The sequence below is a fragment of the Geotrypetes seraphini genome, chromosome 11 (assembly GCF_902459505.1).
Source record: "Geotrypetes seraphini chromosome 11, aGeoSer1.1, whole genome shotgun sequence".
In the NCBI taxonomy this organism is placed as follows: domain Eukaryota; kingdom Metazoa; phylum Chordata; class Amphibia; order Gymnophiona; family Dermophiidae; genus Geotrypetes; species Geotrypetes seraphini.
In genome coordinates this window covers 115,373,070-115,397,291 of record NC_047094.1, presented here as the reverse complement: position 1 = coordinate 115,397,291, position 24,222 = coordinate 115,373,070, and the positions used below count along the sequence as shown (strand labels likewise).

Genomic DNA, 24,222 nt, shown 5'->3' with positions numbered 1-24,222 from the left:
AGGTAGACAGCTTCTCCATGGGGGAGGGGGGGAGGCTGTGGGGGTGCGAGCGGTCCTTCGGGGTGGGAGTGCGAGCGCTCCTTCCGGGTGATGAATCGGGCGTCGGGGGGGGGGGAACTATGTAAAAAAAATTTTGTACAACACGCTCATGCGTATAACGCGCAAGGGTATGCACGGTTTGTAAAAACCACGTTTAACGCGCGCGTTATATGCGAGAAAATACGGTAACTACGACAGTGCATGATGAGTGTCATAGCTGCGCTGGAAAGAGAGGCCACTGAACGAAATGACATCACAGCTGAAGGATTAAGCAGATGTATTAAAACGTACAATTTTGTTTCCTCTCTGATGATGCTTTCAGATGTATTACCTTTCTTGTCCAACTTATCTAAGGCTTGGCAAAGGCAAGATGTCAATCTTACCGAAATTGAGCCAATTGTGCTCGCTACAAAATTGTCCATCATGCAGTTGAAAGACACTCCTGGGAGATATTTTCAAAGCCTTCATCTTTGTCTGGCAGAAGAATGGTCAGATCTCCGCATTGTCTATACACAGAGTGATGTAATGGCATTCAAAATTGCAATATATGATAAATACCTAGAGACAGTTGTCAAGCACCTAGATGCAAGATTCCCTGACATGCCAATTATTTCCAGCTTTTCAAAAGTTTTCAATGCAGAAACTCACGATTCAAGTGAGTCTGCTGAAATTCTTTTTGCTCATTACTCCAAAAATGGTAGCCCTCCAATTTTAAAATATGAAAGTAGCAGGCAAGAATAGACAGTTGCATCAAAAATGATCAGAAGTCAATCATACAAAGACTTCAATCCAAAACAAATTTTACTAAAAATGGCAACAACATCAGAGCACAAAGAGTCGTTTCCAAATTTAGCCAAACTAGCTCATATTGGGCTAGTGATCCCAGTGAGCACAGCTGAATGTGAAAGGGGGTTTTCTGCCCTTAAAAGGATCAAGTCATGTTTGAGAAATCGCATGAATCAAAGCACACTAAATAATCTCATGCTGATCTCCTTGGAGGGCCCAGATCCTGAGGACTTTGATTATGGGAAAGCTGCAGACAACTGGGCCTCTAGGAAAAAAAGAAGAATAAATATTTAACTGAAGACACCTGCATATGCAAGTAGAGGTAAAATTATGTCCTTACCTGATAATTTTCTTTCCTTTAGTCACAGCAGATGAATCCAGAGACTAGTGAGATGTATCAAAGCAGTCCAAACGTAGGGAGAGAAATAAAGAAGCGAACGGGAAATCCCTCGCCCCCAAATCCTGCCCTGTAGCACGTGTCCAAGGAGATTCTACATTCCAGAGAGTATGTTACCCATGATCATACAGAGGCTACCCTCCCTAGCCTATGTGAAAAGGAGCCATCCTTGCCTGAGAGCACCGTGCTGTGGAAAACACAGCTACATCCCACGAATAGAATGAGTGCAAAGCAGCCTCCCATCATATCTGACAGGCCCCAAATATCCTCCTGTGGAATGGAACCATCATGCCTAGCAATGGTCCTTAGCTGATGTCAAAACACATGAGCACCATCGTAGACCAGACCTTTTCCTCGCAAGGGTCTAGGGCATCAAGCCTGGAAACGGGACAAGGGAAAACTCCTCCTCTAACTGAAGGCCTCTGAAGCACAAATCTATACAGCTCTCTCAGGAGGCAAACTGTGACCAAAGTCAAGAAGAATGCCAGAGGAGAAGCAATACAACAAAACTGTACCTGGGCCCCGAAGTGACAAGTGCCTTTCCCAGAGCCCCCAAATAGATACAGCAACAACATCAGATACTGAGATATCTGATCCAACTTTTAGCCCACTCCTCCACATGAATGACCCAGAAGGAGTGGAAAGAAAAAAACTCTGATCCAGAGAGAAAGAGCTGCAGCTAGCCCACAATTAGCCTAGCTGTCAGCCGGCCGGGATTAAACAAGGTATACTAGGCTGCCAGTGAAATGGTGCCCCAGCCAAGGCCAACCTCAACTAGGGCCTGCTGAATAGTGAGGGCAAAGGAATCACTGCCGGAGGTGGTATCTCTCCTCCAAGAGGAGAAAGACTGACAGCGGTGGCACCAGCAACTGCAGTGACACCCCCCTCTTTCGTGGCGGGAGGTAAGGGCCTTGGCCGACCGCCCTCAGGGCCTGTTGCTGCCCGTGCGTGACTACGGCTGAAGCAGCCTTGGCTGTCCTACGCGACAAAGTAGTAACAAACTCCTCCCACCGGCACCTCTCCAAAGAGAATGGTGACTTTTGTAGCCCCGCGCCCACAGAACAAGTGAGCTTATGGAACTTAGGTAGCCAGGTTCTTCAAGGGGGGAGGGGGAAAAGACCTGAGAGCCAGGTGTTGCCCCCCAAAATGGCACTGTACAGCCCCCATCCCGCAGCTCAACTGAGGCCTGAGCCGCAGGAACCTTTCTCCCCTGGTTGTAATACCCTTCTTAATAATGTCCAACATTCTATTTGCTTTCTTTGAGGCTGCTGCACATTGTGCCGCTGGTTTCATTTTGTATCCACCAGCACACCCAAGTCCTTTTCAAGGTTGCTTACCCCTAGTACTGTTCCCCCCATTTTGTAGCTGAACATCGTGTTCTTTTTCCCTAAATGCATGACCTTGCATTTCCCTATGTTAAAGTTCATTTGCCATTTATTTGCCCACTCCCCCAGTTTGTTTAGGTCCCTTTGTAGGTCTTCACATTCTTCCGCTGGTCTGACCCTGTTACAGAGTTTAGTGTCATCCGCAAATTTTATAACTTCACACTTCGTCCCCGTTTCTAGGTTGTTTATAAATACATTGAACAGCAGCGGTCTGAGTTCTTCAGGCACAATCTTCCCTTGCAGAAGCCATGTTGGCTTGTTGTCATAAGTTTATTCCTTTCTAGATGCTCCTCGATGCTATCTTTTATCAGTGCTTCTGCCATTTTCCCCGGAATCGAGGTCAGACTTACCGGTCTGTAGTTCCCCGGGTCACCTCTTGATCTATTTTTAAAGATGTTAATTTTTCTGCCTGGTCTCCTTTGAAGATTTGTTCAGGTTCCGGTATGTTGGATGTGTCCTCTTTTGTAAATACTAATGAAAAGAACATGTTTCGTCTTTCCGCCACTTCTTTCTCCTCCTTCACCACTCCCTTCCTATCTCCATCATCCAGCGGTCCCACCTCCTCCCTAGCCGGCTTTTTCCCTTTAACATATCTGAAGAACGGTTTGAAATTTCGTGCTTCCCTGGCTTGCCTCTCTTCATATTCTCTTTTTGCTTTTCTAACCACAAGGTGACATTCTTTTTGATACTTCTTGTGTTCTTTTCAGTTCTCCTTGGTTTTGCCCTTTTTCCATTTCTTGAATGAATTCTTATTATCACCTATCGCTTTCTTCACTTCTTTAGATATCCACGCCGGGTCTTTTGTTCGGCTCTTTTGCCCTTTTCTGAATCTGGGGATATACAGATTTTGCGCCTCGCTCACCGTGTCCTTGAATAAAGAGCAGGCTTGCTCTACAGTCTGCCATTTCTTTGAGCTGTTCCTAAGTTTCTTCCTTACCATTACCCTCATCGCTTCGTAGTTTCCTTTCTTGAAGTTAAAAGTTGTCGCTGTGGTTCTCTTTCCCTTCGGTATTCCTACTTCAACTTTGAACTTGATCATATTGTGATCACTGTTTCCAAACAGTCCCACTACTTCCACTTCCTTTGCAGGTCCTATTAGCCCATTAAGGATTAGATCCAGAGTGGCATTCCCTCTCGGTTCTATGGCAAGTCTCCCATAATAATTGTGTTACCGCTTTTGCATTCTCGTTTCATCTCAGCTTCCATTTCTTCATCGGTAGCTTTGGTTTGCCCAGGTGGACGACAGTATAGGCCCATCTTTATCTCGGGCCCTTTCCTTCCTGGTATGTTAACTCATGGCGATTCCAATTTGTTGGTCATCGCTGCTGTGTCCACTCTGGTCGAGTGTATGCTTTCTTTTATGTATAGGGCTATTCCCCCTCCTTTCTGACCTGACCTGTCCTCACAATAGAGTTTGTACCCCGGCAGTGCTATATCCCATTTGTTTTCTTCATTCCACCATGTTTTGGAGACCCCAATGATGTCTAGGTTCTCAGTTTTGGCCATGACTTCTAATTCCCCCACTTTGTTCCTTAGGCTCCTTGCATTAGTATATATGCAGTTTAAGTCCTGGTATTTTTTGTCTTCGTTTCCTTTTCCTGTGCTTCGATCTTTATTTTCTTTTGTGCTACTATCCTCTTATCCTTCTCTTCTGGATCAGTCAATTCCTGTGTTTTGCCCGTTGTTTCTTCCCAGCATTTTTCCCACTTAGTATCTTCACGGGATACCTTCTTCTGAATCGTCGACACTTGGTCGACTGTTGGCTTTCCCCTTCTTCTTAGTTTAAAGCATGTTCTATTCCTCTCCTGACGTTTGCTAGAAGTCTAGTTCCTGTTGCGCTCAGGTGCAGTCCATCTCTCCTGAAGAGCTTGCTCTTGCCCCAAAACGTTGACCAGTTCCTCACGAAGTGGAATCCTTCTTCCTCACACCATCTCTTCATCCATGCATTTATTGATTGTAGTTCCATCTGGAGAAACTGGGTCTCTTTTCCCTGGAGAAGAGGAGACTTAGAGGGGATATGATAGAGACTTATAAGATCATGAAGGGCATAGAGAGAGTAGAGAAGGACAGATTCTTCAAACTTTCGAAAAATAAAAGAACAAGAGGACACTTGGAAAAGTTGAAAGGGGACAGATTTAAAACGAATGCTAGGAAGTTCTTCTTTACCCAACGAGTGGTGGACACCTGGAATGCGCTTCCAGAGGGAGTAATAGGGCAGAGTACAGTACAGGGGTTTAAGAAAGGATTGGACAATTTCCTGCTGGAAAAGGGGATAGAGGGGTATAAATAGAGGATTACTGCACAGGTCCTGGACCTGTTGGGCCGCCGCGTGAGCGGACTGCTGGGCATGATGGACCTCAGGTCTGACCCAGCAGAGGCATTGCTTATGTTCTTATGTTCTTATGCCTCTTCACATCTGCCCTCGGTAATGGTAGGATCTCTGAAAATGCTATCTTCCGAGTCCTCATCTTCAACTTCCTACCCAGAATCTTGAACAGTTCTATCAGTGCACTTCTATTGTAGTCCCTCCTGCTGACATCATTTGTCCCGATGTGGATCATTACTATAGTCTCTTCTGTTTCCGCTCCTTCTAGGATCTTTCCAAATATGTCCACGATGTCCTTTATTCTCGCTCCTGGGAGGTAGGTCACCAGTCGATCCTCTCTCCCACCTGCTATGTGGCTGTCTACTTGCCTAAGGATTGAGTCTCCCACTAGGATCGCAGACTTTCCCTTCTTCAATTTTCGCTCCAGTCGCAGGTCTATGTCCTCGGAGTGCTTCGCTGCTTTTTCTTCTATGTCCTCGGTATGCTTAGCTGCTTCTTTTGGGCATCGACTAGACCATTCCTCCCCTTCCTCCGGGATTTCTCTGTGGGTATCTTCCTTGGAGTCATCTTTACTTGTTCTCCCTTCCATGTTGGTGTGTCTTCAGCCTTTCTCTGATGTTCGTGTTTTTCCACCCTCCTCCTGTAGGCCTCCTCAATGAATTACTCGAGTTCTCTGACTTCTTCCTCAATGTGTCTCCCTCTCATGAAGTCCTCTGCTGTCCTGAGTGGGTCTTCTGTGATGTAGAGTCCTTCCAGTTCATGTATCCTGTCTTTCAGTTGTCTGACTTCCCTCTTCAAGCTTTTTAGCTCCTGACACCAACCGCATACATATGACTGCCTCCTCGAGGGGAGGTAGTCATACATATTGTGCAGAACACTTGAAAGCTCAACTTCTGGATTCCCTCTGCTTCCATTGCTGTCCGCCTTTTTGGAGTACTCTCTTTTATTTCACCGGTTCCTGTTTGCTTGTGTGAGTGTGTGTTGTCTTCTGTGCCTGCTGCTTGCTACTTCCCTATTCCCTAGTTATATGTTTTTCCCTGTATCCACTCCTAATGTGCCACGTTTGTCTAGTGTTGACTAGTATTGTGGTGTTATATACTTGGAAACCTAGGTTTTCTCCATGTTCAAGTGGGAGTAAAAAGAAACTGGGCCGGATTATGCCAAGATTACATGACCCTACCCAATTCTTTGGTAACCAGGCGTATGCTTTATCCAATAGGCGTATGCATATCCAATAAAGGCCATCAGGGGCAGGCCAATTTACTTGCTCAGAGGAAGTCTTATTTAGCTTAGAATACTGAGCATGGCTGAGAAGTAAGAAAAATGTGTCATGAAAGGGTCGAGTGCCATCGAGCCAAATGTCCCAACTGGATTTATCAGGCACCCAGGTATAGATGCAAGTACAAGCATACCATCCTGCTTGAAAACCATTTGATACCTAAAGCCTGACAATACAATGCTCAGGGACAAACAAGTTTTCAGTACCCAGGGAGAACCTACTGATGAAGGGGGAGACATGGTAAAATTTACTTTAAAGGAAGAAGATTTAGTGAAATCCACTTCTTGTGCTTCCCAAGACCAATATTCTCCCATATGGGTTCCTCCACATACATAACATTGAGTTATATTCAGTGTGTCAGCTATAGTCTCAGCTAGGGTAAGGAAAAGATTAGTTGCTGATGCACCATATTCAGTATTATGCTCTATTTCTTCTGTGATGGAGCCTATGGAAAGATACTGATTCCTACTTCCATGAATCCATAGGGATCATTTCCCCCAGCATCAATACCAATTTGGTATCGGCGTGGGATTAGAAAAGCTTTGGGGTCTTGCATGTGGAAATGGACCATAGTACAGGTATTCTTCCGGACACATTGTTTGTCAGGGGATCCTGAACTTTGAGTAAGCTTTACTTTTGAGTTTCCCCTAAATATAGGATTTAAAGAGACGGCTGTTACATAGGACCAAGTGGAACACCAGTAGTATTTGTCATATACTGTTCCATCCTATACCCAGGGTGTCATTTCTGGACAAATGTATTTATTTAGATGGGAATATTTGGATGGGTTTCTTTTGTCACAATTGTGGTCTGAAAATTTCTGGTAGTTAATGACGGTGCATACATCGAATAGGAAACTAATAGGAGCATCTAAAGAGTTAAGTTTGGAAGATCTGCTTTTCTTTATATTCTAGCACTTATATCTGCCAGTTTGTCTGTGATTATCACAAAAACGTATGAACCAACGAAACGTTGGTCTGGCTCAGGGGTCAAAGCAAACTTGACCCGTGGTTTCTTCTCCTCTATGGACTGCACACATATGGTATACTAGTCTTATAGCCCGTTACATTAACGGGTGCTAGAATATATGTGTGTGTGTCTGTCTTTATTTCTTTCTCTCTCTCTCCTTAACCGCTTTCTCTATTTCTTTTTTTATGTCTTTCTTTTTCCTCGGCTGTCCACCACCACCCCTTGGCTGATTCCCCTGTCCATTCTCCTTCCCTTTTACCTCCCCTGTGTCCACCACCACCCCTTCACTGCTCCCCTTATCCAGCAGCAGCCCTTCTCCCTTTATTTTACCTCCCCCCTGTCCAGCAGCACCTCTTTTCTGCTCCCCCTGTCCCGCAGTAGGCCTCCCTTCCTTTTTCTTCTCCCCTGTCCATCAGCACCTCTTCCACTGTCCATCAGCACCTCTTTCCTGCTCCCCCTGTCCAGCAGTAGGCCTCCCTTCCTTTTTCTTCCCCCCTGTCCTGTGTCTCTCCTGCTCCTTCCATCCTCCCTGAATTCCCCTGTCCAGCAACACCCCTTCCCTGCTCCCCTCTGTCCAGCAGTAACAGCATCCATAATTCAGCAGCTCAGAATCAACACGTTTGCCACCCACTGACCTTCCCATCAAAGTTGCATTCGTATCGTCGAATGAGAGCAATGAAGGAGTCATTGCCCGATGCTGCTGGGGGACCTCAACTAAGAAACCCTGTAAAGAGCAGCAGCAAAGTCAGCACAATAATAGCCCTTCCTCTATAGAGCAAGCAGCCGCCACGGCCTGCAGGCACCGACAGCCGCCATGGCCTGCAGGCGCCGACAGCCACCGTGCACGTGTGCCTGAAGCTGAGTCGCAAGTGTGGGGCCGTTTCTGCCCAAAGTTTATTTTTAATTTTGAAGGTGCCACGGCAACTCCCCTCACGATCACCGCCTTCGTCGGAATCCTTCTCTGACACAGGTGCGTCTCGTGAGAGGACCCACTGCAGTGGCGCGAGGTGGAAAGCAGGGAGGCTTGTGTGGCGCGCATGCGCACTCCTACCGGCCACAGCCCGACAGATCAGATCTCAGGGAACACACTGGTAAGAGTGCGCATGCGCGCTTAGCATTTTATTATTATAGATAAGGCCCTTATGTGTGCATTCAGTAACAGTGGAGTTGCATATGTAATGCTTGTGGTACATCAGGGTTTTGGCAATATGGGTGACAGTTTTGGTCTGATGGATGCATGGGGTACTGGCAGGTACGGATGTGGGTGCAGGTGTGAGTGTGTCTTGGTCAGGAGAGATGGTGACAGGATATTGCAGGAAGAATATGATTAGCAGCTTCAGGAGAACACTAAACCTATGTCCAAGAAACTGAAGGGATTTGGGAGACATAGTCTGAGGAGGTCTGGGGAATAGATTCCATGGAGATCCCACCTTGGATCCCATCATTACGGGGCTGTGGTAAGGGAACTGATCTTTTAGGAAACGGAATGGGACAACAACTTAAACAACAGATCCAGCAAGGGAATTTGTAGCCGAAGAACCAGGCAATGGCTTGGAGCACGGAAAGGAAAACCCAAACTACAGCTAGGCAAATTACAGAAAATATGGTGTGCGCTAGGGCCTTAAAGAGGGTAAAGCAAACTTCCTCACTCTCACTCATAAGGGAGGGATGTTATGGTTTGACAAAGTGTGTGGAAGCCAAAAAATATGCTAGTTCTACACTTTTTGGTGCATATTACTAATGTAATGTACCCTATTAAAATTGCAATGCTAAATAAAAATAAAAGTAAAATGTACTCAGAGAAATGAAGTCCAGTCCACCAGCTCATAGGCCTGACAGTCACACAACTGGTGTCTCTGTAGGGGCTGGTTTAATGTCTTTGTGGTGCACCAAAGTGTTATGTCCTTGCAACTTAACCGCAAAAGGATAGGATTCCTCTATGACGTATGGTCTGTGGAAAGCCAGTTGTTTCCAGTTCTTCTGAAAAGTACGCTTGTATACTTGTTGTCCTTTGTGGTACTTGTACACCCAAGGCGTTGGGACCCTTGCAGAGGATTTCCTTTTGTCTTCTAACAGTTGCAAGGCTTTCTGTAAAGAGAAAACATATTCAGATATAACCTGAGGCAAGGCCCTCTGGCCTGGTTGTTGGAAGGGTGGAAAGTATGGCAATCTTCCAGTGCACAACTGGAACGGACTGGTAATAAGATCTTTGAACTGTAAGGTCCGTTTACGGACAGCATACAGAGCTGCAGGCAAGTATTTTAGCCAATTTTTTGATTCCAGAGGCATCAATTTCTTCAGGGCTACCTTTATTAGGTCATTGGCCTTCTCTGCCAGTCCGTTTGCCTGCGGCCGGTAAACAGTAACAAATTTTTGTTCAATGCCTAGGGAGCTGCAGAGTTCCTGCAGAAGGTAATTTTTGAAATGGCTTCCATTATCAGAAACTATGGCTTCAGGAACACCATATCTACTCACAATTTCAGTACAAATTTTCTGGGCAGCATCTTCTTTTCCAGTCTCTGAGGCACATGGATATGTTTCTATCCATTGTGAAAAAGGACACACACACACACAGTACCTTTTTCCTTGATTTTCAAAAATCATATCTGTATAATCAATGTACCACTTTTGCACGGCCCTTCTGGGATAAGTAAGACTCCTAATGGGGTAGGGGGGTCCCTTTGGGATTTGTCTTAATGCAAGTCGGGCACTTTTGAACAATTTATTTCAAGAATGCATCTAGTTTGGGATGCCATATTATGAGTTTTAGTCTAGCACTAAGGTGTGTAAAAGGAGCATGTGTTTTAACATGATAATCTTGGGCATATAACCATAGTAAGGCAGTTGATATGCATGTTCTCATGTCTTTGTTTTCCATATTCCTTTTATCTATTTACAACCTAGCTTTTGCCATTGTTGTAGTTCATCTGGGGTAACTCCTTCAGAAAAGGAGGTGTCGATATCATTGGGCCGGGCCCTAGTACCCACATATAACAGAGCTGTGTATGGATATGTGGTAGCTTCCTTGGCTAGGTGGTCAACATGCTGATGTGCCTTTTGGGTAAATGATGTATCAGTGTCATCATGTGCTTTTATTTTGACAATTGCTGCGGGTGTACATATGTGTTGTATGGCTGTCATGAAACACTCTAAGAGCGTGACATGTTGCAGTGTCTTTCCTGTGCTATCAATGATTCCTCTAATTTCCATGTCATGGTTCTCTTCAATGCATTTAATAGCATATATAGAATCAGAGTAAATGGTAAGATTCTGGTCTGGGTAAGTCTCAAGGGCTTGTAAGAGAACTGCTAACTCTGCAGCTTGAGCGGTAAGGGAAGCAGGCATTATACTCCAGCTGCTTTCCCAAATCTGGTTTTGGATGTTATACACAAACCAGGCAAAAGCAGTGCCTGATTTGGTTTGTGAGCCATCTACAAAGATGTGAAAACCATCTTTGTAGGGTTTAACTGTCTGGAAGGTGTTTCTTGTGGACACCCATGCAAGGTTACTGCAGAGGGGCCAAAGAACTCAAGGAATGGCTTGACCTTATTAGACAGAGTGTCGGTATTGGTGACTGGTTTGATGTCAATATTACCTGTCAGGAGGGTAGTTAGGTAAGTAGCTAGCCTCCGAGTGGTAAAAGTAACAGTAGGGATAGATAGAATCTTTGACAGGACATGTGTGGAGTGCAAGGTAATGTAGGCATATGGTAAAAATTGATAAATTTTCAGAACTGCGTTAACTGCGGCTACCACCCCCTGTTCACAAGCTACAGTGGCCCACCCCTCTGGGTGGTCAATGACATACAAATCTACAGGGAGAGATTGTAATGACAGCATGAACTGTGGAGCTTGTTTCAAATCAGTTTTCAAAGATGTGATAATGTCAGAATTAGTGGGAGTCAACTGAATAGGGCATTTTCCCCTCTGAATTCCCTTTAAGATGAAGTCTGAGAGAGAGAACGCGGGTACTGAGGCAAGGAATATAGTCTCGACAATAATTGAGGAGGCCAAATAAAGCACGTAAGTTGTGCACTGTGTGAGGAACAGCAATTTGGTCTATTTCTTTCAACAGGGTAAAATAGAGAAATTTGCCATCAGCACGGATGGTATGGCTAAGGAAAGTAACTTCCTGTTGACAAGACTGCATTTTGTCAGCATTAATAGCATAGCCTTTAGAAATCAAGAAGTGGAGAAGATCGTCAGTAAGGCGCTGACAGAGAGATTCAGTGTCTGCAGACAGGAGGATGTCATCTACATAGACAAATAAAGAGGATTGGGAATCAGAGGGCATGGTATCCCTGAACCCCTGTAGGTCATATGCAATGACTCGGGAAAAGATCCCCGTACTCTCATGGAGTCCCTGGGGAAGTCTTTTCCACATGTAGTGGTCAGTGCCAACTTGTAAATGCAGTGAGGGGGCATGAATCAGGGTGCAAAAGAGTGGAGTTAAAGGTATTCTTTAAGTCAATGACAGAAAACCACAAAGCACATTACACAGAGAAAGTGTTAATTATCATTTATATTTGGGAGTTTTCAAAGATGTCAAGGCAGATGACTTTAAAATATGCAAAGTCACCTCAGTAACTATAGAAAAATAGACAAATATAGTGCAAAATATAGACAGCAGATATAAATTCTCAAAACTGACACATTTTGATCACTAAATTGAAAATAAAATCATTTTTCTTACCTTTGCTGTCTGGTGATTTCATGAGTCTCTGGTTGCGTTTCCTTCTGGCTGTGCATCTTATCTTTCATTTCTTTCTTTCTGCATTCAGCCCCAACAATTGTCCCTTTCTATTCCCTCCCTCCTTCCTTCATATGTCCTTAGTGCCCACAGTGCCTACTTCCTATGTCCTTAGTGCCACCAGCGCCTCCTTCCTATGTCCTTAGTGCCCCTTCCTATGTCCTTAGTGCCTCAGTGCCTCCTTCTGATGTCCTTAGTGCCCCTTCCCATGTCCTTAGTGACCCTAGTGCCTCCTTCCCATGTCCTTAGTGCTCCTTCCTGTGTCCTTAGTGCCCCCAGTGCCTCCTTCCTATGTCCTTAGTACCACCTCCTGTATCCTTAGTGCCCCCAGTGCCTCCTTCCTATGTCCTTAGTGCCCTCAGTATCTCCTTCATATGTCCTTAGTGCCCCTTCCCATGTCCTTAGTGCCCCCAGTGCCTCCTTCCCATGTACTTAGTGCCCTCAGTACCTCCTTCCTATGTCCTTAGTTTCCCTTCCCATGTCCTTAGTGCCCCTCCCATGTCCTTAGTGCCCCCAGTGCCTCCTTCCTATGTCCTTAGTGCCTCCTTCCTATGTCCTTAGTGCCTCCCTCCCATGTCCCCCTCACTGCCTTCCAGCCTTGGTCCCACTCCCTCTCCCTAAGTCTACCTGTCATGGCAAAGCCTGCCTGCCTACCTCCCTCCCTCCCTGCCGCGCTAAAGCCTGTCTCCCTCCCTGCCGCGTCGATTCCACCCCCCCCGGGTCCATTGCAACCGCTGCTTCTTGCTGCCCAGAAGCCTTCTTCCCGATGTCAATTCTGACGTCGGAGAGGAAGTTCCGGGCCAAGAAGCAGCGGCGGCATTGGACCAGGGGGAGTTTGAATTGGCACTGGAGGGAGGTAGGCTTTAGCATCGCAGGGAGGGAAAGTGATCACCGGTACGCTGTCCCTGAAAACGGGACATTTTGGCGTCACAAAGTGGTGGGTTGGGACAATGGGACGGTCGGTCCAATAAAGGGATGGTCCCGTTGAAAACAGGACATATGGTCACCTTATCCATACCGTGGCTTTGTGGATGATGTAGCCCACATGTGAAAATATCTGCCTGCTGTCCCTGGATAACACCTATTTCTGTAAGTAACTGGTTTTTGAAGAAAAAAAAAAAATTGGAGATCTGGCAGTTTTGAAAATGGATGTTTCCCCGCCTCGACCTTTGGATGTCTTGTGGAAAACGTCAAAAGTCAGACTTAGACGGCCTATTGAAAATGCTCCTCAGTTGCAGGTAGGGCCTGGCACTGAATATCCAGGTGTAATTTAACTGGCAGCACTCATTATATAAAAGAATGTTGACTTCCATCTGCTGAATTCTGACCCCATATTATTTGGGCAGATATATAAAAATTTGATTTTGAAGCTAGCATTTGATTTTTACTGCTTTTTCTTCTTTTGACATTGTATTTGATTACTAAAATCAAAATAAATTAGTCTGCGTCCAGTGTTAATGGTGCAGAAGGATAATGCAAAATATAAGTTATATCTAACTCCATTTTACTAAATTTTTTGCATCTGATTTTAGAGAGCCCAGATCATGCATTCGATTCAAATGTGCGTTAACGAACACCATCATGGATGTACTTCGACAGAGACCAGGCTGGATGGAGGTAAAAGAGTAAGTCAATCTGCTTTTCACATGCACAGCCTGCTCCTGTAGTACTTCCCAGGTTTGATCTAGTCTCTTTTTCCCCCCCAACTTCCTGTTCAGTCCAACCTCAGTCTCTGCCCCCTCCCTACTGATCTGATCTGTTTTTGTTCTGGATTCATCTTATTGTTCCTTCCTCCCTGTTTAGGTCATGTTTTCCCATTTAAGTACAGTCTTGCTCCTCCTTGTTTCCTTATGGCTACATTGGTAGTCTCTGCCTTTCTTTTTCCCAACAGTGAGGGTGAGTGGGACTTCTACTGGTGTGATGTGAGCTGGCTCAGAGAGAACTTTGACCGTATCTACATGGATGAACATGTTCGCATTTGCCACTTTCGCAATCATTATGAGGTAACAGAGATGATTTGTTATGGAATGTATACAAATGTAGGAGATCAGCAGATTAGGAGAACGAGAGGGCACTTTCTAAAGTTAAAAGGGGATAGATTCCGTACAAACGTAAGGAAGTTTGTTTTCACCCAGAGAGTGGTGGAAAACTGGAACACTCTTCTGGAGGCTGTCGTAAGGGAAAGCACCCTCCAGGGATTCAAGACAAAGTTAAATGAGTTCCTGCTGAACTGGAATGTACAAAGGTAGGGTCGGTCTCAGTTAGGACACTGGTCTTTGACCTAGGGCCGCCACGGGAGCGGACTGCTGGGCACGATGGACCACTGTTCTTAATAGTAATATCTATTTTATAACAAAAATATACCATACAAACAAATTACAAATATCTAATCTAATCCTTCATTTTATATACTATATCATCTCTGCTAAAGAGGGCTCAATGTGGTTTACATTAAGACTTTGCAAGGTATATTAATTTAAAAACTTTTGTTTATAAATCTTTATTCATTTTCTTATGTTACAACAAGTGTTTCAATAAACTCATTAGAAACTTGAATATACACACTTGATTAACTCATATATTAACATCAAATTTAACATTTCATTAGAAAATTAATGTTATATAAAGTTATAATATTATGCAAGAAATTTAAATTTATATAATTCTTATTGGATATAATAATCCCCTTTCCCTCCCTCCCTCCCAATCAATCATACATAAAATCAATTTTATTGTAAATTCATTCAAATATTAAATTAGTATGTAATAATCAGAATTAAAAGCCCACCCCATTCCCCTCTAATCAAATATCTTATCTTGGGAAAAGTTAATCATTCATTAAAGAAATCTGTTAACGGTCTTCAGATTTTTCAAATTCTATTCATGGGAAAATTTATTATTCTTTACAAAAATCTTTTAATGGTCCCCATATTTTTTGAAATTTATTCATATATCCTTTATGTGTTGCAATAGCGAGTTCCATTTTGTATATATGGCATACAGAATTCCACCAGAACATATAATTCAATCTATCATGTTGTTTCCAATTGAATGTGATTTGTTGTATTGCTATTCCAGTTAGAATAAATAAAAGTTTGTTATTACTTGATGAAATTTGGCTTCTTGCTCTCATGGTTGTTCCAAATAATATAGTATCATATGTCAAAACCGGATTTTCTAACATTCTATTAATTTGGGGCCAAATTGATTTCCAGAATGATAAGATAAATGGACAAAAGAATAAAAGATGATCTAATGTCCCAATTTCAATATGACAGTGCCAGCATCTATTAGACTTTGAGCTATCTATTTTTTGCAAACGAACAGGGGTCCAAAATGCTCTGTGAAGAAGAAAAAACCAAGTTTGTCTCATAGATGCTGACACCGTACATTTTAGCCTCCAAGACCAAAGTCGTGGCCATTGAGATGCACTAATTTGGTGTTTTATCTCAATGCTCCAAATGTCTCTAAGACCATTTTTTGGTTTTTTATTTATAAATCCAGATATTATTTTATACCACTGTGCGGCTTTATGTCCTATTGAGTCCATCTGGAAACATAAGAATTCCAAACTGTGATATTTAGCAAGGTTTTTCCATTCAGGGAACCCTTCCTGAATAGATTGCTTCAATTGCAACCATTTAAAATATTGTGTTTTATTAAGACCAAATTTATGTTGCAATTGTGAAAACTCCAGCAACTTATCATTTTTTATTACATCATCCAAAATACGAATGCCTGCTGTCATCCAATGTTTCCAGATGACTTTAAAACCGCCAATTTTGATCTTGGGGTTTAGCCATATTGTTTGAGTAGTTGATTTACTAATTGGAATTTGAGTTAAATTACTTATGTATCTTAGAGTTTTCCAGGTATCCATAAATATTTTATGATCTTTGTATAACCTTGGCATTTTGATACTAATTACATGACTAAGACGTAATGGAAATATAAGTCTCCATTCCAGCCAGAACCAGTCTGGAATATTATCAGTGGGCTCTGGGAGGATCCAATACATACCATGACGTAAAATATAGGCTTGATGATACCTATAAAAGTTGGGAAAATTTACCCCTCCCTCCTTAATTGGTTTTTGCAACGACACTAAAGCAATTCTTGGTTTTTTATTAAGCCAAATAAATTTTGTCAAAATTCTATTTAATTTTGTATAAAAAGATTCTTGAAAGAAAACTGGTATCATCCCCATTTGGTAGCAAACTACAGGCAAAATCATCATTTTAACGGTTTGTACTCTTCCCCACCAAGATAAATGTAAAGGCTTCCATTGTTCACACATTTCTGTCACTTTCTGTATTAGACATTTTTCATTAATTTTCATTGTTTCATCTATTGTTTTTGTAATCAAAATTCCAAGATATTTAATAGATTCTTCCTTCCAAACAAAAGAGAATGTATCAAATAAACCTTTTGTACAATATACATTTAGAGGAAGAACTTCTGATTTATTCCAGTTAATTTTATATCCTGAAAAACTTCCAAATTTCTCAATTAGTTCAAGTAGATATGGAATGGTGGATTCTGGATTCCTCAAATATAATAATAAATCGTCTGCATAAGCAGATATTTTATATTCTCTGTCTGAATGAGGTATACCTTGTATCTCCTTTGCTTGTTGGATAGCTAATATTAAGGGTTCTAAAACAATATCAAACAGTAAAGGAGACAAGGGACATCCTTGTCTAACTCCTCTCTGTAGATTAAATTTTTCTGAAAACGTATTATTGATATATAATCTTGCAGAAGGGGAGCTATACAATGTTTGTATCATTTGTATGAATCCAGGACCTATACCAAACCATTCCATTGCCTGATACATAAAAGGCCATTCTACTCTATCAAAAGCCTTTTCTGCATCCAATGAAACAGCAAAAGTAGGCTCATTCGTTTTCTTTGTTAAATATAGCATATGGAATGTTAATCTGGTATTGTGAGATGAATGTCTTTGAGCAACGAATCCTGTTTGATGCATACCTATAATGTGGGGGAGAGCATTAGCCAATCTTAACGCAAGTATTTTTGCTAATAATTTTCCGTCTACATTTATTAAAGATATTGGCCTATAGTTTGAGACCAAAGTGGGATCTTTATTAGGTTTTGGCAAAACAATAGTTAAAGATTCTGATATAGTGCCGTTAATACAACCTTTATTAAGTTGATATTGATAAAGATTTAATAAATAGGGTAATAAAAAATTTTGAAATGTTTTATAGAACTCAACTGTATATCCATCACCACCTGGAGCGGATCCAACTCTAAGGGAATTCAAAGCTGTTCCTAATTCTTTTAGTGATATTGGTTCTTCTAAACTTCGTTTTATATGTTCAGGAATTTTTGGACCCTCTAACATTTTCAAAAATTCTAAACCATCTTTTTCTTTATTTATATAAGTCTCGGAAGAATAAAGAGATTTATAAAATTTTAGGAATTGTTTTAAAATAGGTTCATTTTGTGTATATATATCACCATTTTCATCTTTTATAGCAATTAGTTTTGTTTTCCTTTTTTTTGCTTTAAGATAATTTGCCAATATTCTTCCCGACTTATTTGAGTTACCATAATACAATGTTTGTTGAGAGAACAAATCTTTCCTAATCATTTTAGATGAGATCTCATTATATTTAATTTTTAGTTTTAATAATTCTTGTTGAATAGAATATTCCCATTTTTCTATAAGTTTTGATTCCAAATTTTTAATCTCTTTTTCTAAGATTAAAAATCGTTTTTTATTTTGTTTTTTAATAAAAGCTGAATAAGAAATTATTTGCCCTCTAATTGATGCCTTAAAGGCATCCCATAGAGTTTCTCTATTAATCTCATCTTTATCATTTATTTGAAAAAATTCTTTCATTTTTGTTATAAGGTTTTCACAAAAAATTGGATCAGTCAACAACTTCCAAATTCCAACTTCCAAATTGGTCTATTATTATTTTGATCAATAATTTTAATTTTGATCCATACTCCACCATGATCAGATAAAATAATAGGCTCAATGGCGGCCTGTGTCACCTGTTGTGCTAGATGATTTGAAGTAAAAATATAATCTATTCTTGAAAAAGAATTATGAACATGAGAACAAAAAGAAAATTCCCGAGCATCAAAATGAAGTGTTCGCCAAATATCTATTAAATCGCAAGATTGAATTAAATTTTCTAATCCCATAGATTTTTCATAACTCTACTTGGGTTTTTATCTAATAAAGGATCCATTACAGCATTGAAATCCCCAGCTACTATAAGATTTGTAGTAGCCAGTGGTAAAATCAGTTGTTGAAGAGTTTTAAAGAATTCATTTTGGTTCGAATTAGGAGCGTATATATTAAACAACGTCATGGCAGTATTTCCCATATTTATTTCCACAATTACCCATCTTCCATGAATATCTGAAGCTTTTAATTTGAATGAAGCAGAACATTTTTTATTAACTAAAATAGCAACACCCGCTTTTTTCCCTATAGCTGGTGAGAAAAAACAGTGTTTGACCCAACCTCCTTCTAGCTTATTAGATTCTATATGTGAGAGGTGGGTCTCTTGTATAAAGCATATATCTGTATTTTGCCTTTTTTAAAATGATAATGCTTTTTTCCTTTTTATCATATGATTTAGACCATTAACATTTAATGACATTATTTTAAGATCCATTTATCTTTTTAAATTTTTCAGTAATTAAATAATATATATTTTTAAGAAAAATAAAATTTTCCCAGTATTTTAAATATTTTATATCTTTTCCCTCCTTCATACCCATATTTTCCTTATATAACTCCCCTTTATTCCCTCCCATCCCTCCCTTCCCTCCCTTATTAATTACGAAAACTTGGATACGCAGATTGAGGTTAGATTTAGATAACTCCTTCAAGCTATTAATAATTTATCTAAAGTACTACCATAAATTTCTCTATATTTGTAAATTTTTTTTTTTTTTTCTTTCTTTCCCCTGAATCAAAGAAATATATTTAAAAAATTTTGGTCATTCTTAAAATATAAAAGATTAATTTCTTTATTTGTATTTCTTTAAGTTTATAAGAATGACTTATTCCAAATGAAATAATATCTATCATATTTTTATTTTTATTTTTATTTTTTTTTTTTAAATATGATGAAATATATTCATCCTTCACATCGCCTATATTTCAAATATCAGAATATGTTGTTTTAAAACCATCAATTACAATTTTTTTTTTTTGGGTCTTTTCAAGGTGATGAATTGTTGTCACCTTGGAAAGCTTACAAACCTGGGTATGAATGGTGATAAAAGTATCGTGTTGAAGGCATCCAGACTTAGGCTTTCCTTTACGAAACCGTAACAGCAGTCTCCAGCACGGGTAGCCTCCTCGCGTCGCCCTGGATGGTCTTCAATTTTCTATAAGCCTTGGGAGCAGCGCCATCCAGTGCGGCCCCCCGCGTCAGAAACCGCCATCACAGTTCCGCAAAAGAGGGGGTTAGTCTATTCATACTGGGGATGTCAGATTCTTTCATAACTAAACAGAAAAAGGGAGAACTGGATTTATTGTAAATTACAATTTTTATATTAAGAACAAACATGAAGTTCAAGAGAAATAAAAAAAAAAAAACTTATTCGGAATTTTTGCGTTTCAAATAAATTCTTTTTGTAAATATTTTCTAATGTAGCGTATATGAAACGCATTGTAATGTATTTGGAACGCAAGTTTAACCGGAAGTACCGCCTTTCATAGAAAATCGTTCGAGTAAACCAATCATTACATGTTGTTCTCCCTTTTTCTATAATCATCTTTGTGATTGAAGGATAATTCTCCTTCTCTTCATTACTCCGCCCTCAATATTTTTCAGCCAATCAGTATATCTTTCAGTCTTTTGTTTAAGAGAAAAACTTCCTTCGTCATCATTCGAAGACGGATCTCTGTCCATTTTACATTCCTGCATGTAAGTCTATTCTATTTAGAATTCTAGAATTAAATCTTGTGTTTTTCTTCAGGTTTTTATCTTCTCTTTGCTTTCCATGAAGAATGTTATTCAAATCTTTAGTTCGATCCCTGTGTGTTCTTTTTCCGTTGCCTTGAAAGTTCCAAATCCTTAACCGATGTTTTTTAAAAAGTTCTTTTTCCATATTGAAAGTCCTGTAAACCATACAAAGTATATAAGTTTATAATTTTCATAAAGTAATCATCAAATGTCTTTAAATTGCCATTGGTTGTTCATGTTGATCCAAAAATTCTTGTAGTTTTATGGGATCCGTAAAGTTTTGTGTTTTGTTGGCTATGGTAACCTTCATTACCGCTGGGTAAAGGAGCCCAAATCTGGCTCCTAGAGATCTCAGTTGGGGTCTCATGTCTAGGAATTGTTTTCTTCTTGATGCTGTTTCTTTCGCAAAATCTGGGACTATATGTATTTTTGAGTCCTGACATTTGAGATTCTTGTATTCCTTGGCTAGTTGACATATTTCAATTGCTTGTTGATGCCTTAAAAGTTTAAATATTAAAGTTCTCGAACCCGTTTGAGTGTTTTTTCTTTGTGTTGGAATCCTGTGTGCTCTTTCGATTTCTAGTTCTGTTTTAAATTTTAGTGGCAATATTTTAGGTAGAAATTTTTCCAGAAAGGCAATCGGATCATTTTTTTCCACTCCTTCCGGTAATCCAATTATTCTCAAATTATTCCTTCGTTCGCGATTTCGGCTGTCTTCAAGATTTTTTTTGATTTCTGTCACTTCTTTCCATATGATTTTGCTGTGACTCATATCTATGTTTAATTGTTCTGTATTATCTTCCAATGTTGAAATTCTGTTTTCTGTCATGTCCACTCTTTTAGTAAGTATTGCGGCTTCTTCTATCGCTTTTTGTAGTTTTTTATTACTATCTAAGACAATTTCTTTTATTTGTCTCAGTTCTTCCATAACGTCGAGATTTTTTTCTGTTGGCAGCGGGGTTTTAGAGGGTGTACCTGGCTCTGGTTTCGACCTCTTGTTGCTTCCAGATATTCCGGCTCCCAAATCAGCTTTATTTTGTTTAGTAGAAGTCATGCTGTAATATATTTTAGTAATTTCTTAAAAAATATTGGTAGTATTTCTTATATATATGCTTGTCTATGTGGAGCTACTCGTTTACCCAACCATCCGAGTTCGCGTCCAAGCCACGCCCTTCATTAATTTAAAAACTTGATGAATTATACTATATTTTAAAAAAACTAATCCAAAATAGCAGAAAACAGGAGTCTTCATCTTTTTTGAAGGATTTGATAGGTAGTGCATGACTGCAGACTGATAGGTAATTCATTAATATTGCCAGAAATTAGAAAATGTTATGTTCATTGTTTAGTCAAGGTAAAACAATAACAAAACTGATTAAAGAAGATAGAAGGAGAATTAAAGGAGAATGTCGTGCAATGTCCTGAAATGGTTCTAGGGGTTTTAATCAAGGTTTTATAGGATAACTTTGTCTAATGTTACATTGAGGACTTGGGCTCCCTCAGGACTCCCTACTTTCAACCACTCCATTTAATATGTACCGTATTTTTCGCTGCATAAGACGCACTTTTTCCACCCCCCAAAAAACCCAAACCCCCGTACCTTTTTTTATCCCATATCTTTATATGGGAGACAGCATATTCTCACTGATGGGTGACGTCACCAACGGAGCCCCGGTACGGACACTTTAAGAACTTGGAAAGTTCTCGATGGTCCACACCGTGCATGCGCAAGTGCCTTCCCGCCCAACATAGGGGCACGGTCCCTCAGTTTCTTAGTTTCCGCGGAGCTAAGAAGTCGCGTTTCAACGGCTGTTGAAGATTTTTCGTTGCCTTCCCGCTCGCGCGGCATTTTTTTCTTAATTTTATTTCATTCTTTTTCTTTTCGGTTCGTTTTAAAAAAAACAACTTTTCTTTTTTCCTTTTTCGTGGGGCCTGTTCAGGCCTCGACCTTCGATTTTGCTGAGGCCATGTTCCCCATCAAGTCCTGTCTACAATCGGGTTTTAAGAAGTGTCAACGGTGTGCTCGCCCTATTTCCCTCACAGATCCACACCGCCGGTGCCTTCAGTGCTTGGGTCCAGATCATAGGGCTGATTCCTACACCCGTTGTTCATCTCTGCAGAAGAGGACCCTCAAAAACCGAGAAATTCAGCAGCGGTTACTCTTTGGCACCGGCATGGAGGGTGATTTGACATCGGCCCTGACGTCCATGCCGAAATCGGTGCCGCATTCTTCGACACCGCAAGACTCTTCATCGGTATTGCACTCGGTAGGTAAGCCGGCTAAAAACCCTTCCCCTACTCCTGTGGGTCCTCAGGTCTCTCATGCAGTGAGCCAAGTCCTGCCGACCTCAAGGCGCCCTAAAAAACGCTCGGCTCCGATTGAGGTGAGTGCCTCGTCATGGCCTCCTCATCTCCAGAGCACAGAGCAGCACCGAAGGTACTGGCGAAAAAGCAAGCGGTACCGGTGCAATCTTTGGACAATAAAATTGCAGCGATAATGCAAGTCCAACTTAAAGAGCAGTTGCAGCTTATTCTACCTGCCTTGCTGCCACTGCCTCCCTCGGTGCCGGTCCGGTCTGTGCCCGTGTTGTCGGTAACGACCTTAGCGGTACTGATTACCTCTACCTCTGTGGTGTCGACCCAGATCCTTTCGACTCTGGCCCCGACACCGATGTTTATGGAACCAGTGTCTGGTGCCGTCCCTCCGCAGAAGGTTTTTTCGGTGCCACATGCTCCAGAGTTGATGTCGGAGCCAGTTAGACGCCGTTCTTCTGCCCATACCTCTCCTGACTCGATGTCGGTCAGATCAGGTAAATTGGTGCGGAAGACTAAAAATATTGAGTCCTCGATGCCGGGTTCCCGGAACTGTCTCCCACCGGTACGGGACTTGGATCTTTGCGAAGATTCTGAAGAGCCACTTGTCTCAGATGATGAGGCCTTCTCAGATAAAGATCCCTCCTCCCAAGAATCTGTTCCCAAACCAGAACAGACTTCTTTCTCCAAATTTTTGAGGGAGATGTCAGGGACACTTTCTGGAGTCTGATTCCAAAAAATCTATAGCATTTTAGGATGCTCTAGATTTTGATCAACCACCTAAAGAGTTTCTCAAGCTCCCTCTTCATGATATTTTATGGGAGACTTTTTATACAAATCTGGATACTCCTTTAACTGTTCCGGGTGCTCCTCGCAAGCTCGACGCCCTCTATAAAGTAATTTCTATTCTGGGTTTTGACAAGCCTCAGCTTTCTCATGAGTCCCTCCTGATGGAGTCCACTCTGAAGAAGTCTGCAGGGGCCAGTGTATATGCTTCTGTCCCTCCTGGCAGAGAGGGTAATACCATGGACCGCTTTGGCAAGCATTTTTAGAATGCCATGCTTGCCAAGCACTTGGTTCAGCAGGTCGCTGCTCTTCAGAAGTATCTTCCTGAGTGCAAGGTCCCTTTTTTGCAACAATACATTATTATCCCAGGACAAGCAGGCAGGTATTCTCACTAGTGGGTGACGTCATCCAACGGAGCCCCGATGCGGACATCTCACAAGCATAACTTGCTTGTAGAAACTTTTAGAAGTTTCGAGTTGCCCACACCGCGCATGCGCGAGTGCCTTCCCGCCCGATGCACCGGGCGTGTCTCCTCAGTTCTTTCTCTTCCGCGGAGCTGAGAAGTTTGCCTTTGAACTCTCTACGCGAAGTTACTTTTTGTGCCTTCTGTGCCCGCGGGTTTCGGCTCTTTTGCTCATTCCTGTTGGCTCACGTTGCGTTTTGTTGTTTTTGCAAAAAAAAAATTTAGTTTGAATGTTCGACCGGGCAGGTCGCGCGGCCGCGGCCCCGCGGCTTCGACCTTGCAGCGGAGCTTTTTCAGCCTATGTCCCGGCCTGTTACCGGTTTTAAAAAGTGTGTCAAGTGCCAGCGCGCGATTTCGTTGACGGACCCGCATCGACGCTGTCTTCAGTGTCTCGGTCCTCAACATCTTCCAAAATCGTGCCGGCCTTGCTCCACGCTCACAGCACGTGCGTTTAAGCGTCGCTGTATTTTGTGGGAGTTGCTGTTTGGCATGGAGGCGTCCCCGGTGCGGCCCTCTTCCCAGGGCCTTTGACTTCCGATTCTACAACTTCGGCTTGGGACCTCAACGTTATTCTCTCTGCTTTGATGAACCTTCCTTTTGAACCATTAGTGAATTCTTCACTCAAGTACCTCACTTAGAAAGTGGTTTTCTTAATCTGCACCGCATCTACATGCAGAGTTAGTAAATTGCAAGCACTAATCTCAAACCCACCTTATACAACGTTCTATCATGACAAAGTTGTTCTTCGCAAGCATCCCAAATTTCTACC

General features: G+C 41.6%; 1 protein-coding gene across 5 annotated transcripts in view; it reads left to right on the top strand.

The window, feature by feature from the left end:
* TTLL9 (tubulin tyrosine ligase like 9) overlaps window positions 1-24,222 on the top strand; it is a 198,731-nt gene that overhangs the window by 27,745 nt on the left and 146,764 nt on the right. For 3 of the 5 annotated variants that reach the window (XM_033963248.1, XM_033963243.1, XM_033963244.1), the window contains exons 3-4: window positions 13,463-13,555; window positions 13,822-13,933. In XM_033963248.1, the coding sequence (XP_033819139.1) occupies window positions 13,463-13,555; window positions 13,822-13,933 (205 nt within the window). The remainder of the gene's footprint in view (window positions 1-13,462; window positions 13,556-13,821; window positions 13,934-24,222) is intronic. The other 2 variants (XM_033963247.1, XM_033963246.1) reach the window with 1 other exon arrangement.